This window comes from Scyliorhinus canicula, chromosome 18 (assembly GCF_902713615.1).
Source record: "Scyliorhinus canicula chromosome 18, sScyCan1.1, whole genome shotgun sequence".
NCBI classification, from domain to species: domain Eukaryota; kingdom Metazoa; phylum Chordata; class Chondrichthyes; order Carcharhiniformes; family Scyliorhinidae; genus Scyliorhinus; species Scyliorhinus canicula.
Genome location: NC_052163.1, coordinates 72,938,178 through 72,955,497, shown reverse-complemented (window position 1 = coordinate 72,955,497; position 17,320 = coordinate 72,938,178). Strand labels below are relative to the sequence as shown.

The 17,320-nt window shown below is 53.5% G+C and overlaps 1 protein-coding gene across 1 annotated transcript in view; it reads left to right on the top strand.

Moving 5' to 3' along the window:
• LOC119953724 (thymic stromal cotransporter homolog) overlaps window positions 1-17,320 on the top strand; it is a 63,547-nt gene that overhangs the window by 6,895 nt on the left and 39,332 nt on the right. Inside the window, exon 2 of the mRNA XM_038778272.1 lies at window positions 9,086-9,169. Within this exon, the coding sequence (XP_038634200.1) occupies window positions 9,086-9,169 (84 nt within the window). The remainder of the gene's footprint in view (window positions 1-9,085; window positions 9,170-17,320) is intronic.

Here is a 17,320-nt window from a genome sequence, read left to right as displayed (position 1 = left end):
GGGATAATCACAGGTTAAAGAGGTGTGAATTGTCTCAAGCCAGGAGGATAGTTGGTAGGATTTTGCAAGCCCAGGCCAGATGGTGGGGGGGTGAATGTAATGCAACATGAATCCCGGTTGAGGCCGTATTCATGTGTGTGGAACTTAGCTATAAGTTTCTGATCGGCAACTCTGCTTTGTCGCGCGTCCTGAAGGCCGCCTTGGAGAATGCTTACTCGGAGATCAGAGGCTGAATGCCCTTGACTGCTGAAATGTTGCCCCACTGGAAGGAAACATTCCTGCCTGGTGATTGTTGCGCGATGCCCGTTCATTCATTATCGCAGCGTCTGCATGGTCTCGCCAATGTACCACGCTTCGGGACATCCTTTCCTGCAGCGTATGAGGTAGACAACGTTGGCTGAGTCATACAAGTATGTACCACGTACCTGGTGGGTGGTACCCATGACGATGTCTTGCAGAGATTGCCCTGGCAGGGTTGTGTGGTGTCGTGGTCGCTGTTCTGAAGGTTGGGTAGTTTGCTGCAAACAATGGTCTGTTTGCGGTTGCGCGGTTGTTTGAAGGCAAGTCGTGGGGGTGTGGGGATGACCTTGGCAAGATGTTCATCTTCATCGATGACGTGTTGAAGGCTGTGAAGACGATGTTGTAGTTTCTCCGCTCCAGGAAAGTACTGGACGACGAAGGGGACTCTGTCGGTTGTGTCCCGTGTTTGTCTTCTGAGGAGGTTGTGTGGTTTTTTGCTGTGGCGCATTGGAACTGTCGATTGATAAGTTGAGCACCATACCCCATGTGTACAAGGGCATCGTTCAGCTTCTGTACATGTCTGTTATGCTCCTCCTCGTCTGAGCAGTTCCTGTGTATACGGAGGGCTTGTCCATAGGGGATGGCTTCTTTAATGTGTTTCTGATGGAAGCTGGAGAAGTGGAGCATCATGAGGTTATCCGTGGGCTTGCGGTAAAGCAAAGTGCTGAGGTGACCGTCCTTGATGGAGATGAATGTGTCCAAGAATGCAACCGACTCTGGGTTTCTTGGTGTGCATATAGGTGGCGCAGTATCGTTGTCTCATCTGTTTGGCGGTTTTCCGCAGCTGGTCTGCTGTATCCTGAGTGCAAGACTCTATCTTGGTTTCTAGGTTGCAGCGTTTGCTGTCGAGCTGGTGTACGAGGTGGTTGAGGAGTGTGAGAGAGCTGCGACGGCAGAGTCTCTCAGTGTAGTCTGTGTTGTAGGCCGACTTGAGTGGGTTGCATTTCTGGAACCTACCTCTTCATTCACCTGAGGAAGGAGCAGTGCTCCGAAAGCTAGTGATTCGAAACACAAACCTGTTGGACTTTAACCTGGTGTTGTAAGGCTTCTTACTGTGCTCATCCCAGTCCAACACCGGCATCTCCACATCTTGCCTTTAATATCAGTTTAATAAACATCTCTGCAAAGCCCTGCTGCGAGGTCCTTCTGACTCAATCATGGCTGTGTGGAGGGTATGTATCAGGGTGTGTGTGAGGTTGGGTGTGAGGGCATGTGTCAGTGTGTGTGTGAGGGTATGTGTCAGCGTGTGTGTTTCTGTCCATGTGGAAGGGTATGTATCAGGGTGTGTGTGAGGTTGGGTGTGAGGGTGTGCATCAATGTGTGTGAGGGTATGTGTCAGGGTGTGCATGACAATATGTGTGTGTGTGCAAGGGTATGTGTGAGAGTGTCGATGAGGGTGCATATGAGGGTATGTGTGAGGGTGCATATGAGGGTTTGTGTGAGTGTATGTGCCAGGGTGTGTGTGAGGTTGTGTGAGAATGTGTCTCTGTGAGTGTGGGAGCGTATGTGTTGGTGTATGTGTGAAGGTGTGTGTCAGTATGTGTGTGAGGTTATGTGTCAGGGTGTGTGTGAGGTTGTATGTGAGGCTGTGTGTCAGTGCGTGTGTGAGGGTATGTGTCAGAGTGTGCATAAGGGTATGTATGAGGGTATTTGTCAGGTTGTCTGTGAGAGTGTATGTGAGGGTGAGCTTGAGGGTATGTGTCAGGGTGTGCATGAGGATATGTGTGAGGTTGTGTGTCAGTGTGTGTGAGGGTATGTGTCATAGTATGTGTGAGGATGTGTGTGCGAGGGCATGTGTGAGAGTGTATGTGAGGGCATGTGTGAGGGTAGGTATGAGAGTGCATGTGAGGGTGTGTGTGAGAGCATGTGTCAGGGTGTGTGTGAGGTTGTGTGTGAGGGTGTGTGTCTGTGAGTTTGGGAGGTTATGTGTCAGTATGTGTGTGAAGGTATGTGTCAGGGTGTGTATGAGGTGTGTGAGGTTGTGTGTCAGTGTGTGAGGGTATGACTCAGAGCGTGCATAAGGGTGTGTGTGAGGGTATTTGTTTGTGTGTGAGGGCATTTGTCAGGTTATGTGTGAGGGTGTATGTGAGGATATGTGTCAGGGTGTGTGTGAGGGTGAGTGCGAGCGTATGGGTCAGGGCACGAGTCACTGTAATTGGTCTCTGTATTTCAAGCTGTTTCCCGGTGCCTCTGTCTCTATACCCCCCCCCCCCCCCCCCACCACCCCCACCGCCCCGCACTCAGGGGGGGACACAGTCTCATTTCCATTCTTCCACAGGATGGATGTATTTAATGATCCAAATGACAAGGCCATGTTCTCATCAAACCTGCTCCCCTCAAATCCCAAATGCCCAGTTCTGTTAATTAGAATGTGAAAAGCGCAATCAAAGACCCTTAATCCCAAATAAAACATCACCTTGAAAACATTCAAGCTTTATCTAAACTTAAATGTTGGAATTACTGATTTAGTTTCAACCTGCGGTTAAGGGAAGGGTTGTTACTATGGTTATCAATCGAGTAATGTCATAACATTGCACTGTTACCGTGACAGCAGTTATAAAAACAGAAATGTGAACAATGTCAGGATTGCAGTCAATCCAGTCCTCCAGCCACCCGGCCTTGACCTCAGGCAGCAGGAGGATGGCCTGTAACATCAGAGAGTCATTTTCCTTTTATAAAATCACTTTTTTATGGTCTTGGGTTTGAGCAGGAGTGTGTGTGGGAGTCTCTGTCCCTGCTGTTATAGTGAGTCCCATCCTCACTCAGTGCTCTTCACAGGAGGCTGGCACCTGGCCTGGATCACAGCCCCATCCTGCGGAAACTTGACATGGGATAGCTCAGTCACTAAGCTGATTGACATCAGGCCCAGAGTGTGAGAAAGTGAGCGGATGAGAGTCAGTGTATGAGAATGTGAGTGTGTGTGCGTGTGAGTCTGTGGGAGTGTATGAGAGTGTGTGTACACGAACGATTTCTGGTTGCAGCTATGCGGAGCTAAGCCGCACGTTCGCCGGCTCCCGCTAGAAACGGACTTTTGGGCTCCTTTTAGGGCCCCCAGCGGTGCTTGATCGACGATTCCCGACGTGGGAAGGGGTCTGCAGTAGACCCCCAGGGTTCGGACCAGGAATGGGGCGAGCAGAAAAGCGGTGGCAGCGTCCCTGGAAAAGCGGGGGAAGGAAAACAAAATGGCGGCCGGCGGAGCCCTCGAAGAGTGGAGGCAGTGGGCGCAGGAGCAGCAGGAGATTCTTCAGCGCTGCTTTCGGGAGCTTAAGGTGGAGCTGCTGGAGTCGCTGAAGGCTACCACCGGTAAGCAGCTGGAGACTCAGACAGCCCAGGGGGCCGCGATCCAGGAGCTGCAGCAGCAGGCCTCCGAAAGGGAGGATGAGGTCTCGGCCCTCGCGGGGAAGGTGGAGATGCGTGAGGCGCTCCATAAAAAGTGGCAGGAGCGGTTCGAGGAGATGGAGAACCGGTCGAGGCGGAAAAATCTACGGATCCTGGACCTCATGGAGGGGCTGGAGGGGTCGGACCTGGCGGCCTATGTGGTCATTTTGTTGAACTCGCTGATGGGAGCTGGGTCCTTCCAGGGGCCCCTGGAGCTGGAGGGGGCCCACAGAATACTGGCCAGGAGGCCCAAGCCGAGTGAGCCGCCACGGGCGGTGCTGGTGCGGTTCCACCGGTTCGTTGACCGGGAGTGCGTGCTTCGGTGGGCCAAGAAGGAGCGGAGCAGCAAGTGGGAGAACACGGTGGTGCGGATCTTCCAGGACTGGAGTACGGAGGTGGCTAAGCGGAGGGCCGGTTACAACCGGACGAAGGCGGTGCTCCACAGAAAGAGTGTGAAGTTTGGCATGTTGCAGCCGGAGCGTCTGTGGGACACCTACAAGGACCGTCACCATTATTTCGAGTCCCCGGAGGAGGCGTGGGCCTTTGTGCAGGCTGAGAAATTGGACTCAAACTGAGGGTCAGGGATGGGGTTTTGTATGTAACTGTAACTGTGTCTATTTTTGGAGGGGGATTCTCTGTTTCATGCTGGATGTGTGTTGGCTTCAGGGTGGGTGGGGCGATGTCTTTTTGTATGGGTCTGGTGGACGGGTTTGGGCAGGGAGGTAAACTGGGAGTGCGGGGAGCTGGTGGTGGGGACTGGCAATGGGAGCTGCCCTAGAGGAGGCGGGGTTGGGCAGGGCGAAAGCGCGGACTTTTCTCTTGTTTCCTGTGCTGCGGGGTGATGGGGGCGGGGTCGGGGCTGAGAAGCGCGGGCCTTTGCTTGTTTTTATTTTCCCGCGCAAGAGCGGGGGGGGGGGAGAGGGAGGAAGAGGGGGGCCTGCTGACGGGCACGAAGGAGGAGGAGTAGCCCCACGTGGGGAGGGGTCGGAGGTGTGGCGGGAGTCGCCGGGGTCAGCAGAAGTTAGCTGGCTCACGGGAGTGCTATGGAGTGGGGGCGCGGCTAGGAGGGGTCCTAGCCGGGGGGGAGGGGGGGGGGGGGGGGGGGGGGGGGGGGGGAGTTGCCTCCGTGGGGAACAGGCCGAGTGGGGGGCACTGGCCAGTGGCGGGCAGGGGATGGGTTATGATTAATCAGCAGGGGAGGGGGCAGGGAGCCCTCTGATCCGGCTGATAACTTGGAATGTGAGGGGGCTGAACGGGCCGGTCAAACGGGCCCGGGTGTTTACGCACTTGAAGGGGCTGAAGGCAGACGTGGTCATGCTCCAGGAGACGCACCTGAAGGTGGCGGACCAGGTTCGGCTGAGGAAGGGATGGTGGGCCAAGTATTTAATTCAGGGTTGGATGAGAAGAATCGGGGGGGTGGCGAACCTGGTGGGAAAGAGGGTGTAGTTTAAGGCGTCAAATGTGGTGGCTGACAGTGGCGGGAGGTATGTGATGGTGAGTGGTAAGCTGCAGGGGGAGCGGGTGGTGTTGGTGAATGTTTACGGCCCGAAATGGGACGATGCGGGGTTCATGCGGCGCATGTTGGGCCGCATTCCGGACCTGGAGGCGGGGGGGCCTGATCATGCGGGGAGGACTTCAACACGGTGCTGGATCCCCCATTGGATCGATCCAGGTCCCGGATGGGTAGGAGGCCGGCGGCGGCTAAGGTGTTGAGGGGGCTTATGGATCAGATTGGGGGGGGGGCGGTGGATCCCTGGAGGTTTGCGAGGCCAAGGGCCAGGGAGTACTCGTTTTTCTCCCACGTGCATAAGGCCTATTCCAGGATCTATTTTTTTGTCCTGAGCAGGGGGCTGGTTTCGAGGGTGGTGGATGCTGAATACTCTGCCATAGCCATTTCGGATCATGCCCCGCACTGGGTGGACCTCGGGCTGGGGAAGGAGAGGGACCAGCGTCCGCTCTGGCGCATGGAGGTGGGGCTGCCGGCAGACGAGGAGGTGGTCGGGAGGGTTCGGGGGTGTATCAAGAGGAACCTTGAGGCCAATGACAACGGGGAGGTCCGAGTGGGGACGGTCTGGGAGGCATTGAAGGCGGTGATTAGAGGGGAGTTGATTTCCATCTGAACCCATAGGGAGAGGGGAGAACAGAGAGAGAGGGAGAGATTGATTGGGGAGATGGTGAGGGTGGATAGGAGATATGCGGAGGCTCTGGAGGAGGGAATGCTGGGGGAGAGGCGTAGCCTTCAGGCCAGGTTCGATCTACTGACCACCAGAAAGGCAGAAGCTCAGTGGAGGAAAGCACAGGGAGCGGTGTATGAATACGGGGAGAAGACGAGTAGGATGCTGGCACACCAGCTCTGAAAGCGAGACGCGGCCAGGGAGATTGGGGGAGTGAAGGATAGAGATGGGAAGGTGGTGCGGAGGGGGGTAGACGTTAATGGGGTCTTTAGGGACTTTTATGGGGAATTGTACCGGTCTGAACCCCCGGTGGAGTGGGGGGGGGAATGGGGCGCTTCTTGGACAAGCTGCGATTTCCGAAGGTGGAGGCGAGGCAGGTGGAGGGACTGGGGGCGCCGATTGAGCTGGAGGAGTTGGTTAAATGAATAGGGAGCATGCAGTCGGGGAAGGCGCCGGGAGGGTTTCCGGCCGAATTTTATTAAATGTATGCGGACCTATTGGGCTCCCTGTTGGTTCGGACCTTTAACGAGGCAAGGGAGGGGGGGGGGGGCTTTGCCCCCAACTATGTCACGGGCGCTGATTTCCTTGATCCTTAAGCGGGACAAGGACCCCCTGCAGTGTGGGTCCTATAGGTCGATCTCGCTGCTAAATGTAGACGCCAAGCTGTTGCCGAAGATCTTAGCTACAAGGATAGAGGACTGTGTGCCGGGGGTCATTCACGAGGACCAGACGGGGTTTGCAAAGGGAAGGCAGTTGAATACTAACATACGAAGGCTTCTGAATGTCATTATGATGCCGGCTGCGGAAGGGGAGGCGGAGATAGTGGTGGCATTGGATGCAGAGAAGGCCTTTGATAGGGTTGAGTGGGGGTATCTGTGGGAGGTGTTGGAAAGGTTTGGGTTTGGGGAGGGGTTTGCCCGTTGGGTGAGGTTGCTCTACGAGGCCCCGGTGGCGAGTGTAGCCACGAATAGGAGGAGGTCGGAGTACTTTCGGCTGCACCGGGGGGACGAGACAGGGGTGCCCCCTGTCCCCCTTGCTCTTCGCGTTGGCAATTGAGCCGCTGGCCATGGCGTTGAGGGAGTCGGGGAACTGGAGGGGCCTGGTGCGGGGTGGGGAGGAGCATCGAGTGTCGCTTTATGCGGACGACCTGTTGCTGTATGTGGCGGACCCGGTGGGGGGAATGCTGGAGGTGATGAGGATTCTCAGCGAATTTGGGGGCTTTTCTGGGTATAAGCTCAACCTGGGTAAGGGCGAGCTGTTCGTTGTGCACCCGGGATATCAGGATGAGGGGATTGGTCGGCTCCCACTGAAGCAGGCAGGGAGGAGCTTTAGGTACCTGGGAGTCCAGGTGGCTGGGAGCTGGGGGGGGCCCTGCACAAGCTCAACCTCACAAGGTTGGTGGAGCAGATGGAGGAGGAGTTTAAGAGGTGGGATATGTTACCGCTGTCGCTGGCGGGTAGGGTGCAGTCCGTCAAGATGACGGTGTTCCCGAGGTTTTTGTTCCTGTTCCAGTGCCTCCCCATCCTTATCCCGAAGGCCTTTTTTAGGAGGGTCAACAGGAGCATCATGGGGTTTGTATGGGCACACGGGACCCCGAGGGTGAGAAGGGTGTTTTTGGGCGGGGCAGGGATAGGGGGGGGGCTGTCGCTGCCCAACCTGTGTGGGTATTACTGGGCTGCCAACGCAGCAATGGTGCGTAAGTGGGTAATGGACGGGGAGGGGGCAGCATGGAAGAGGATGGAGATGGCGTCCTGTGTGGACACGAGCCTGGAGGCGCTGGTAACGGCGCCGTTGCCGCTCCCTCCAACGAGGTATACTACGAGCCCGGTGGTGGTGGCTACCCTGAAAATTTGGGGGCAATGGAGATGGCATAGGGGGGAGGTGGGGGGCTCGATGGAGTCCCCGATACGGGGGAACCATCGGTTTGTCCCGGGGAGCATCGATGGCGGGTTTCTGGGCTGGCACAGGGCAGGTATTAGGAGGTTGAGGGACCTGTTTGTAGATGGGAGGTTTGTGAGCCTGGGTGAGTTGGAGGGGAAGTTTGGGCTCCCCCCGGGGAACATGTTTAGGTACATGCAGGTTAGGGCGTTTGCCAGGCGGCAAGTGGCGGGGTTCCCTATGTTGCCCCCGCGGAGGGTTCGGGACAGGGTGCTCTCGTGGGTGTGGGTTGGAGGAGGGAAGATTTCGGACGTGTACCATGTTAGGCAGGAGGTGGATGAGGCCTCGGTGGAGGAGCTGAAGGGTAAATGGGAAAGGAGCTGGGTGAGGAGATTGAGGAAGGGACGTGGGCAGATGCCCTGGAAAGGGTGAACTCCTCCTCTTCTTGTGCGAGGCTTAGCCTCATACAGTTCAAAGTGCTGCATAGGGCTCATATGACCGGGATGAGGATGAGCAGGTTCTTTGGGGGCGAGGCCAGGTGTACTAGGTGCTTGGGGAGCCCAGCGAACCATGCCCATATGTTCTGGGCATGCCCAGCGTTGGGGGACTTTTGGAAGGGGGTAGCAAGCACGGTGTCGAGGGTGGTGGGATCCAGGGTTGAGCCAGGCTGGGGACTCGCAATATTTGGGGTTGCAGTGGAGCCGGGAGTGCAGGAGGCGAAAGAGGCCGGTGTTCTGGCCTTTGCGTCCCTAGTAGCCCGGCGGAGGATTTTGCTTCAGTGGAAGGATGTGAGGCCCCCAAGCGTGGAGGCCTGGATCAATGATATGGCGGGGTTCATTAAGTTGGAGAGGGTGAAATTCGCCCTGAGGGGATCAGTACAAGGATTCTTTAGGCGGTGGCAGCCTTTCCTGGACTTCCTGGCGGAACGGTAGGGAAATAGGCCGGCAGCAGCAGCAACCCGGGGGGGGGGTTCGGTTCGGTGGGAGGGCGAAGTGTGTACATGGGTTTGTTGGATGTGGCGGGTGTTATCTCTTTCTTTTTTGTTGTGTTTTTTGTTTTTGTAGTTGCTCGGGGGGGGGGGGGGGTTGGTTTTTGTTTTTTGGTTTTTACAATGGTTGTTTTGTTAATATTGTTTTGTTGTTTATATTTTGTGAAAATCTTAATAAGAATTATTTTTTTAAAAAGCAGTGTGTGTACACACAGTGTGGCTGCAGACTATGTACACACAGTGAGGATACAGACTGTGTACACACAGTGAAGGTACAGTCTGTGTACACATGATGAGGATGCAATCTGTGTACACACAGTGGATGTACAGAGTTGTGGCTTTATGTTTTCTATTTTGTGTTTTATAGCTCGCTCTACGATGTTGTTCTCCTGTATTCCAATGCCCACGATTCGAGCTCAGTTGTCCAAGCAGATGGAAGAGGCTTCCTATGGTAAGGAATCACTGCCCAGACACACAGTGACTGATTGTTCAAAGCTCCATCATCAAAGTTGCCTGCAATTCAGACTTTTTGGGCACGATTTTACGGGCTTGCTGCGTCCAAAAAGCAGTGTGCCGCGGCGTAACGTGGCCGATAGAAGCTGGGAGACTCCGCTCCAGAGATCTATCTGGTTTGCAAACCCTTGTGAGGTCTAACACAATCTTGCGAAATGATGCAATGTAAATCCTGCCCATTGTGGGCGGAATAATATTTTAGCAAATCTGCATATTAAAGCAAGACACCTCGTCTCACTTTAATATGCAGATTCCCGAGGTGCCCGAGACATGGGATCTATCGCCTTCTATCATGGGGGACTGTCGTTGAGCGCTGGTTGGCATTTCTTGCACGGTGGCAATTAGGCGGTGGGGTGCCCTGCACAGGTGTTTGGCAGAGGGGTCCGCCCGGTGGGGGGGGAACCTCCTGGGGGACCCGGAGACCCTCCCATAGTGTGTTGGGGCTTTGGGGTGGGGGGAGGGGGGGGGGGGGGGGGGTCAGGGTTGCTCCAGAGGCTCCAGAGATCGGGATGCCATTTTCTTTTTTTTAAATAATATTTTATTGAGGTATTTGAAAATTTTTATGACAGTAACATAAACAATGACATCAACATGGTAAAATAAACATTTTCCCCCCAGCCCAATCTTCACGCACCTCAACCAAACAACAACAATCCCCCCCCCCCCCCGCCCCCCTTTGGAATTCTGTATTCGCAGACATTTTAATTTTCCCCGAGAAAGCCGACGAACGGCTGCCACCTCCGGGTGAACACTAACATTGATCTCTCTATACTCGGGGGCTTCGAGTCCCTCCACATTAACAAGGTCCGTCTCTGGGCTACTAGGGAGGCAAAGGCCAGGACATTGGCCTCTTTCGCTCCCTGAACTCCCGGCTCTTCCGACATTCCAAAGATCGCCACCTCCGGACTCGGCACCACCTGTGTTTTAGCATCGTGGGCATTGCATTAGCAAAACCCTACCAAAACCTTCTGAGCTACGGGCATGCTCAAAACATGTGGACATGATTTGCTGGGCTTCCCGCGCACCTCGCACACCTATCCTCAACCCTGAAGAACTTACTCATCCTAGCCACTGTCATGTGTGCCCGGTCGACCACCTTAAATTGTATCAGGCTAAGCTTGGCGCATGATGAGAAGGTATTAACCCTGCTTAGGGCATCCGCCCACAGACCCACCTCTATCTCTCCTCCTAGCTCGTCCTCCCACTTGCCCTTAAGCTCCTCCACCGGAGTTTCCTCCGCCTCTGAAAGCTCCTGGTAAATATCCAATACCTTCGCTCTCCCACCCAGGTACTAGAAACTACTCTATCCTGTATCCCCCGTGGTGGCAGCCGCGGAAAGGCCGGCACCTGTTTTTTTCAGTCAGGGTTTTGCCATTTTCAACTGGCGTCCCGATCTCTCACTTCACTGAGGAATTGTGACGAGTGGAGCTCCTCAGTACATAAAACTGGGCTGGGTGCAGCCTTGGCCGGCTTGTCCCCACTGAGTGCTGTTTTATAGTGTGTTTCTCAGCGTTGCAAGCATCAGTAAATAAGCAGCTAAACCCGCTCGCTATGGGACCGTGTTCCTATTTAATTGAAGGTAATCTGTGAATGTGTCAGAGAGGAATGAAAGAGTTGCATTGAGGTAGAACCTTCCCCATCCTCAGAATTTTCCAAAGTTGTTTCACATGTTTAGAATTTGAAAAAAATTGATGAGATTCATAAAGAGAGTAACTAAGACAGGATCAGCCTCTTAGAATCCAAGCCAGAATATCCAGGATGGAAAAAAATTAAGGTTAAATACTGCAGGTGCTGGAACGCTGAAATAAAAACAGGAAATGCTGGAAAGTCTCAGCTGGTCTGGCAGCCTCTGTGGGGCCAGAATAAGCAGAGTTCTGAAGAACAGTCAAACTGACTCGAAACCTTAACAAAAGTAAATTATTGCGAATGCTCGAATCTGAAAACTCTTTCTCTCCCAACGGACGCTGCCAGACTGGCTGGGTTTATCTAGAACTTGCTGTTTTTATTTTGGGAGGGAAGGCCACACAAATGTGCTGAACTCTCCCATAAAAGAAGTAATGCCACTCAATGCAGTAGCTTCAATCTGTATTCACCTTGGGATTAAGGGTTTTGGGGTCAAGGTGTAGGATGGAGTTCAGATACAGATCCGTCATGATATGATTTGATGGCAGAACAGGCTCAAGGGGCTGAATGGCCTCATGCAGTTCCTTTGAAGGAAGATTTGCATTTAACTCTCTCCCAATCCAGTCCTTGTTGGGACAACCAACAGATCCAGGCCCTGCTTGGGCCAGCTTTCATAGAATTTATAGAATTTATAATGCCGAAGGAGGCCATTCATAAGAACATAAGAACTAGGAGCAGAAGTAGACCGTCCGGCCCTTCGAGCCTGCTCCGCCATTCTATAAGATCATGGCTGATCCTTTCGTGGTCTCAGAACCACTTACCCGCATTCTCGCCATATCCCGTAATTCCTTTATTTTTCAAAAAACATCTATCCTATCTTTAAATATATTCAATGAAGTAGCGTCTACTACTCCCTTCGGTAGGGAATTCCATACTTTAACCACCCTCTGAGGCCCATCGAGTCTGCACCGGCTCTTGGAAAGGGCACCCTACCCAAGCCCACACCTCCACCCTATCCCCATAACCCAGTAACCACACCCAACACTAAGGTCAATTTTGGACACTAAGGGCAATTTAGCATGACCAATTCACCTAACCTGCACATCTTTGGACTGTGGGAGGAAATCGGAGTACCCAGAGGAAACCCACGCAGACATGGGGAGAACGTGCAGACTCCGCACAGACAGTGACCCAAGCCGGGAATTGAACCTGGGACCCTGGAGCTGTGAAGCAATTGTGCCAACCACTACGCTACCATGCTGCACTATAGTTAAGAAAGCCCACCAAATTAGGCAGCACGGTGGCACAGTGGTTAGCATTGCTGCCAACGGCGCTGAGGACCTGGGCTCGAATCCCGGCCCTGGGTCACTGTCCGTGTGGAGTTTGCACATTCTCCACGTGTTTGCGTGGGTTTCACCCCCACAGCCCAATGATGTGCAGGGTAGGCGGATTGGCCCTTAATTGGAAAAAATAATTGGGTCCTCTAAATTTAAAAAAAAAGAAAGCCCACCAACGACTCTATTTTATCAGAAGACTAAGGAAATTTGGCATGTCAGCTCCGACTCTCACCAACTTCTACAGATGCACCATAGAAAGCATTCTTTCTGGTTGTATCACAGCTTTGTATGGAGCCTGCTCTGTCCATGACCGCAGGAAACTACAAAAGGTTGTGAATGTAGCCCAGTCCATCACGCAAACCAGCCTCCCATCCATTGACTCTGTCTATAATTCCCGCTGCCTCAGAAAGGCAGCCAGCATAATTAAGGACCCCATGCACCCTGGACATTCCCTCTTCCACCTCCTTCCGTCAGGAAAAAGATACCAAAGTTTGAGGTCACGTACCAGCCGACTCAAGAATAGCTTCTTCCCTACTGCCATCAGACTTTTGAATGTATTAAGTTGATATTTTCTCTACACCTTGCTATAACTGTAACATTATATTCTGCAGTCTCTCCTTCCTTCCCTATGTATGGAATGCATTGTTTATACAGCATGCAAGAAACAATACTTTTCACTGTATACTAATACATGTGACAATAATAAATCAAATCAAATCAGACATGAAGATTGGACACGGACCTCTTGGCCAACGAGGTCTTCTTCCAGAAAAACTTACAGGCTATAGGCGAGTGCATCCAGAATGGAGAAATCTTACCTTCCACATTCTGAGAGGCACTGAAGGCAGTGATTGGGGGAGAGATAATCGCCTACAAGGCACGTAGAGACAGGGAAGAGAGGACAGCCAGGCAGCAACTGATGGCAGGGCAGCACGGTAGCATTGTGGATAGCACAATCGCTTCACAGCCCCAGGGTCCCAGGTTCGATTCCGGCTTGGGTCACTGTCTGTGCGGAGTCTGCACATCCTTCCCGTGTGTGCGTGGGTTACCTCCGGGTACTCCGGTTTCCTTCTACAGTCCAAAGATGTGCAGATTAGATGGATTGGCTATGCTAAATTGCCCTTAGTGTCCAAAATTGCCCTTAGTGTTGGGTTGGGTTACTGGGTTATGGGGTTATGGGGATAGGGTGGAGGTGTTGACCTTGGGTAGGATGCTCTTTCCAAGAGCCGGTGCAGACTCGATGGGCCGAATGGCCGACTTCTGCACTGTAAATTCTATGTAAATCTATGTCTCCATCCTGGAGGTTGACAGCAGATGCTCTGAGGCTCCGTAGAGCTTCTGGCGGACAGGAAAAAGCGACAAATGGACTTTAACCTACTATCCACCAGGAAGGCAGTGCACCAACTCCGCCAGACACAGAAGATCTTTTATGAACACGGAGAGAAGGCTAGCCACCTGCTGGCTCACCAGCTGAGAAAGCAGGCAGACATGAGGGAGATAGCCCAGGTAAAGGACCGTAGAGATGGACTGGTAGCCAAACCAAAAAAGGTCAACAAAGCATTTGAGGCCGTCTACCAGGGGCTACACCACTGAGCCCCCCGATGGGGACTTGGGGATGAAACGGTTCCTCGATGGGCTGGACATGCCAGTCATGGGGATGACAGACGGGGGGGGAGCTGGAAGCACCAATAGGACTGGGAGAGGTCATGGAGAGCATCAGCTCCAGGCAGGCGGGGAAGATGCCAGGACCAGACTGATTCCCAGCTGACATCTTCAAACAATTTGCACCAGCCCTGGCCCAGCACCTACAGGAGATGTTCACAGACTCGCTAGCGAGGGGTACCTTGCCTCCAATGCTAACACAGGGCACCATATCGCTGATACCCAAAAAAGACAAAGACCCGACGGATTGCAGATCATATTGATCCATTTCGCTGCTTAACATAGATGCGAGAATATTCATAAAGTCCTGGCCAAGAGACTGGAGAACTGCGTATCAGAGGTGGTCGCAGAGGACCAGACTGGCTTTGTCAAGGGTACCTCGATTCGCTAACTGCGAATATCAGACAGCTGCTGAAACCATGGGGCTGGTTTAGCTCACTGGGCTAAATCGCTGGCTTTTAAAGCAGACCAAGCAGGCCAGCAGCACGGTTCGATTCCTGTACCAGCCTCCCCGGACAGGCGCCAGAATGTGGTGACTAGGGGCTTTTCACAGTAACTTAATTGAAGCCTACTCGTGACAATGAGCGATTTTCATTTTCATGTGATACTGACACCATTCGTGAGGGAACACCAGAGGTCATCATCTCCCTGGACGTAGCAAAGGCTTTCGACAGAGTCGAATGGAAGTACCTCATCGAGGTACTGGAGCGGTTTGGGCTAGGGCCAGGGTTCACCTCATGGGTGAAACTCCTGTACAACATCCCCAAAGCGAGCGTTCAGACCAACACCACCAGCTCTGAATACTTCCAGTTGCACAGAGGCACTAGGAAGGGATGCCTGCTGGCCCCGCTCCAGTTCGCCCTGGCAATCAAACTCCTGGTGACCACTCTGCGATACGCGAGAGACTGGAAGGGCATCTGAAGAGGAGGCAAAGAGCACAGAGTCTCACTCTATGCAGATGACCTGCTCTTCTACACCTCTCAGCCGCAGAACGGCTTGAAAGAAATCATGAAGCTCTTGAAAGAGTTCAGGACCTTCTCGGGCTACAAACTCAATCTGGGCAAAAGTGAGGTTTTCCTGGTGAACCCAAACGGGGGAGGGATGGAGCTGGAGAGTCTCCCATTTAAAATAGCCCGAAACAAATTCCGCTATCTGAGGATCCAGACAGCCCACGACGGGACACGGATCCACAAGTGGAATCTGACCAGTCTGGCGGAGGAAGTTAAAAAGGACCTGCAGAGATGGGCTGCACTCCCGCTCTCCCTGGGGGGGAGGGTGCAGACAATCAAGATGAACGTACTGCCAGGGCTCCTCTTCCTGTTAGATTCATACCGATCTTCACCCCAAGGCCATTTTCCAAGGAATAGATAAAATGATCATGCCGCTTGTAAGGGGGGGGGGGGGGGGGGGGGGGGGGGAAGAATCCAAGAATCCCTAAGACAACACTGCAGAGGAGAGGAAACATGGGAGCTGGCCCTTCCAAACTTGCAATACTATCACTGGGCATCCACAGCCGAGAGAATGAGGAGATGGGTAAGGGAAATAAACATGGAAGGGGTGAGGTTGGAGGAGTCCTCCTGCATGGGAACGACCCTCCAAGCCCTCACCACGACAGCATTCCCATCCCCACTGGTCACTAAAATCCCAGACAGTAAGATCCCACAAGCAGCAATGAGTTAATAGTCAGATATCTACAACCAAATGAGACAACACTTTGGTTGACCTGGGGCGTCCCCCATCTGCAGCAACCACAGGTTCCCACCAGCCATGCTAGACGCCACCTTTAAGAAGTGGAGACAGGATGGGGGAACATTAACGATCAGAGACTTTTAGAAAGAGCGAGAGCACCGCTGGACGAAGCAAGGCAGAAGTGGAGGAAATGCTAGGGATGGAAGTAGGGTGAGAACTGAATCACTGAGCAGGGCCAACTCCGCCTCCTCCTGCACAAGGTGAGCCTCATGCAGTTTAAGGTGGTGAACAGGGAGCACCTGACCAGAACCCGAATGATCAGGTTTTCCTGGAGGTGGAGGACAAGTGTCAACGGTGCCAGGGAGGCCCAGCCAATCACGCCCACATGTTCTGGGCCTACCCTATACGTGTTGGGTTTTGGACAGCATTCTTCGAGGCGATGTTCAAGGTTGTGGGGGTGAGGGTGATGCCCTACCCCAGAGAGTGACAGTCTTCGGGGTTTGGGACCAGCCATTACTATATACGGGAAAGAGGGCCGACACGCCCTGGCTTTTGCTTCCTAATCACCCGCCGGAGAATCCTGTTCGGCAGCACCCCCCTACAGCTGCAGACTGGCAGACAGGCCTGTCGGAATTTCTCCAAATGGAGAAGATCAAATACACCATCCAAGGGTCGGACGAGGGCTTTCTCAAACGGGGGGGGGGGCTATTCATCAGCCGGTTCCAGGACCTGTTTGAAGCTAATAACGGATAGAAAGGATGGTGGGGAGATGTATCGGAACCAGCAGGGCCAAAGAAAGCAGACAGGACCAATGGGGGAGAGAGACCCAAGGAAATGTCAGGAGAATGGGCAGGGAGAGACTGACATAGGGGCCAGGGCCAGGGCCTCCCCCCACCCCCAACAAAGTCCTAGGGGCAAAATGAGTGACAAATAAACAATCTACGGCAGAGTAAAGGGTCGAAGATAGGGCTCGAAAATAGTAGACAAAGGGAAGGGGGGTTAACAAAGGAGGGTTACCAAAAAGGAACAGCACGTAAATTGTAAATAATTACAATCATCACCTGATGCGCTAACAATTGCACACAAAGACTCGAATCGGTACAAGAGAGGCTTTATTACTGTGAGATGTTTATCCTTCAACTGCAGCTGGTAGAATGGGAGCTCAGGAGAACTCATGAATATTTATACTGCTCCCTGTGGGCGGAGCTAGCCGGCAGGGGCTACCGACCAACCTGTAATACAGGTACTGCTGTACATCCCCTAATACAGGCACACATATATTTACACAGTGGTGGATCACCACATTCACCCCCTGTTAAGAATGAGTCCGGCGGGGGTGACATGGAACTATATACATAATCCATGATTTATTTACAGAGGGGAGGGAAAAATTAAGTGTCCATCTTGCAACCCGGTGCCCATCATAGGTTGAGTCTGACCGGCGGTCTGACGGTTCGTTGAGAGCGACGCCGCAGTGGTGGCGACGTCTGCACAGGCAGTGTCGGCGTCGACGGTATCGGTGGTGGCTGTGTTGGTGCTGGCCAGTGGCTGGATGACTCCGGCTCCGGCTCCGCTCCGTGCCAACATCTTCCATGTCCTCTAGTGTGGGCAGGGGAATGAGGGATAGACCTGGTGGGGCTGATGCTCGGCGCCGGGGGAGGGGAGGGTGGTGCGTGGGTGGGGAGGTGTGTGGGAGTTGGATCGGCACCCGAGGGAGCCATGTCCCTGAGCGAGACTGTATCCTGGCGGCCGTCGGGGTACTCCACGAAGGCATACTG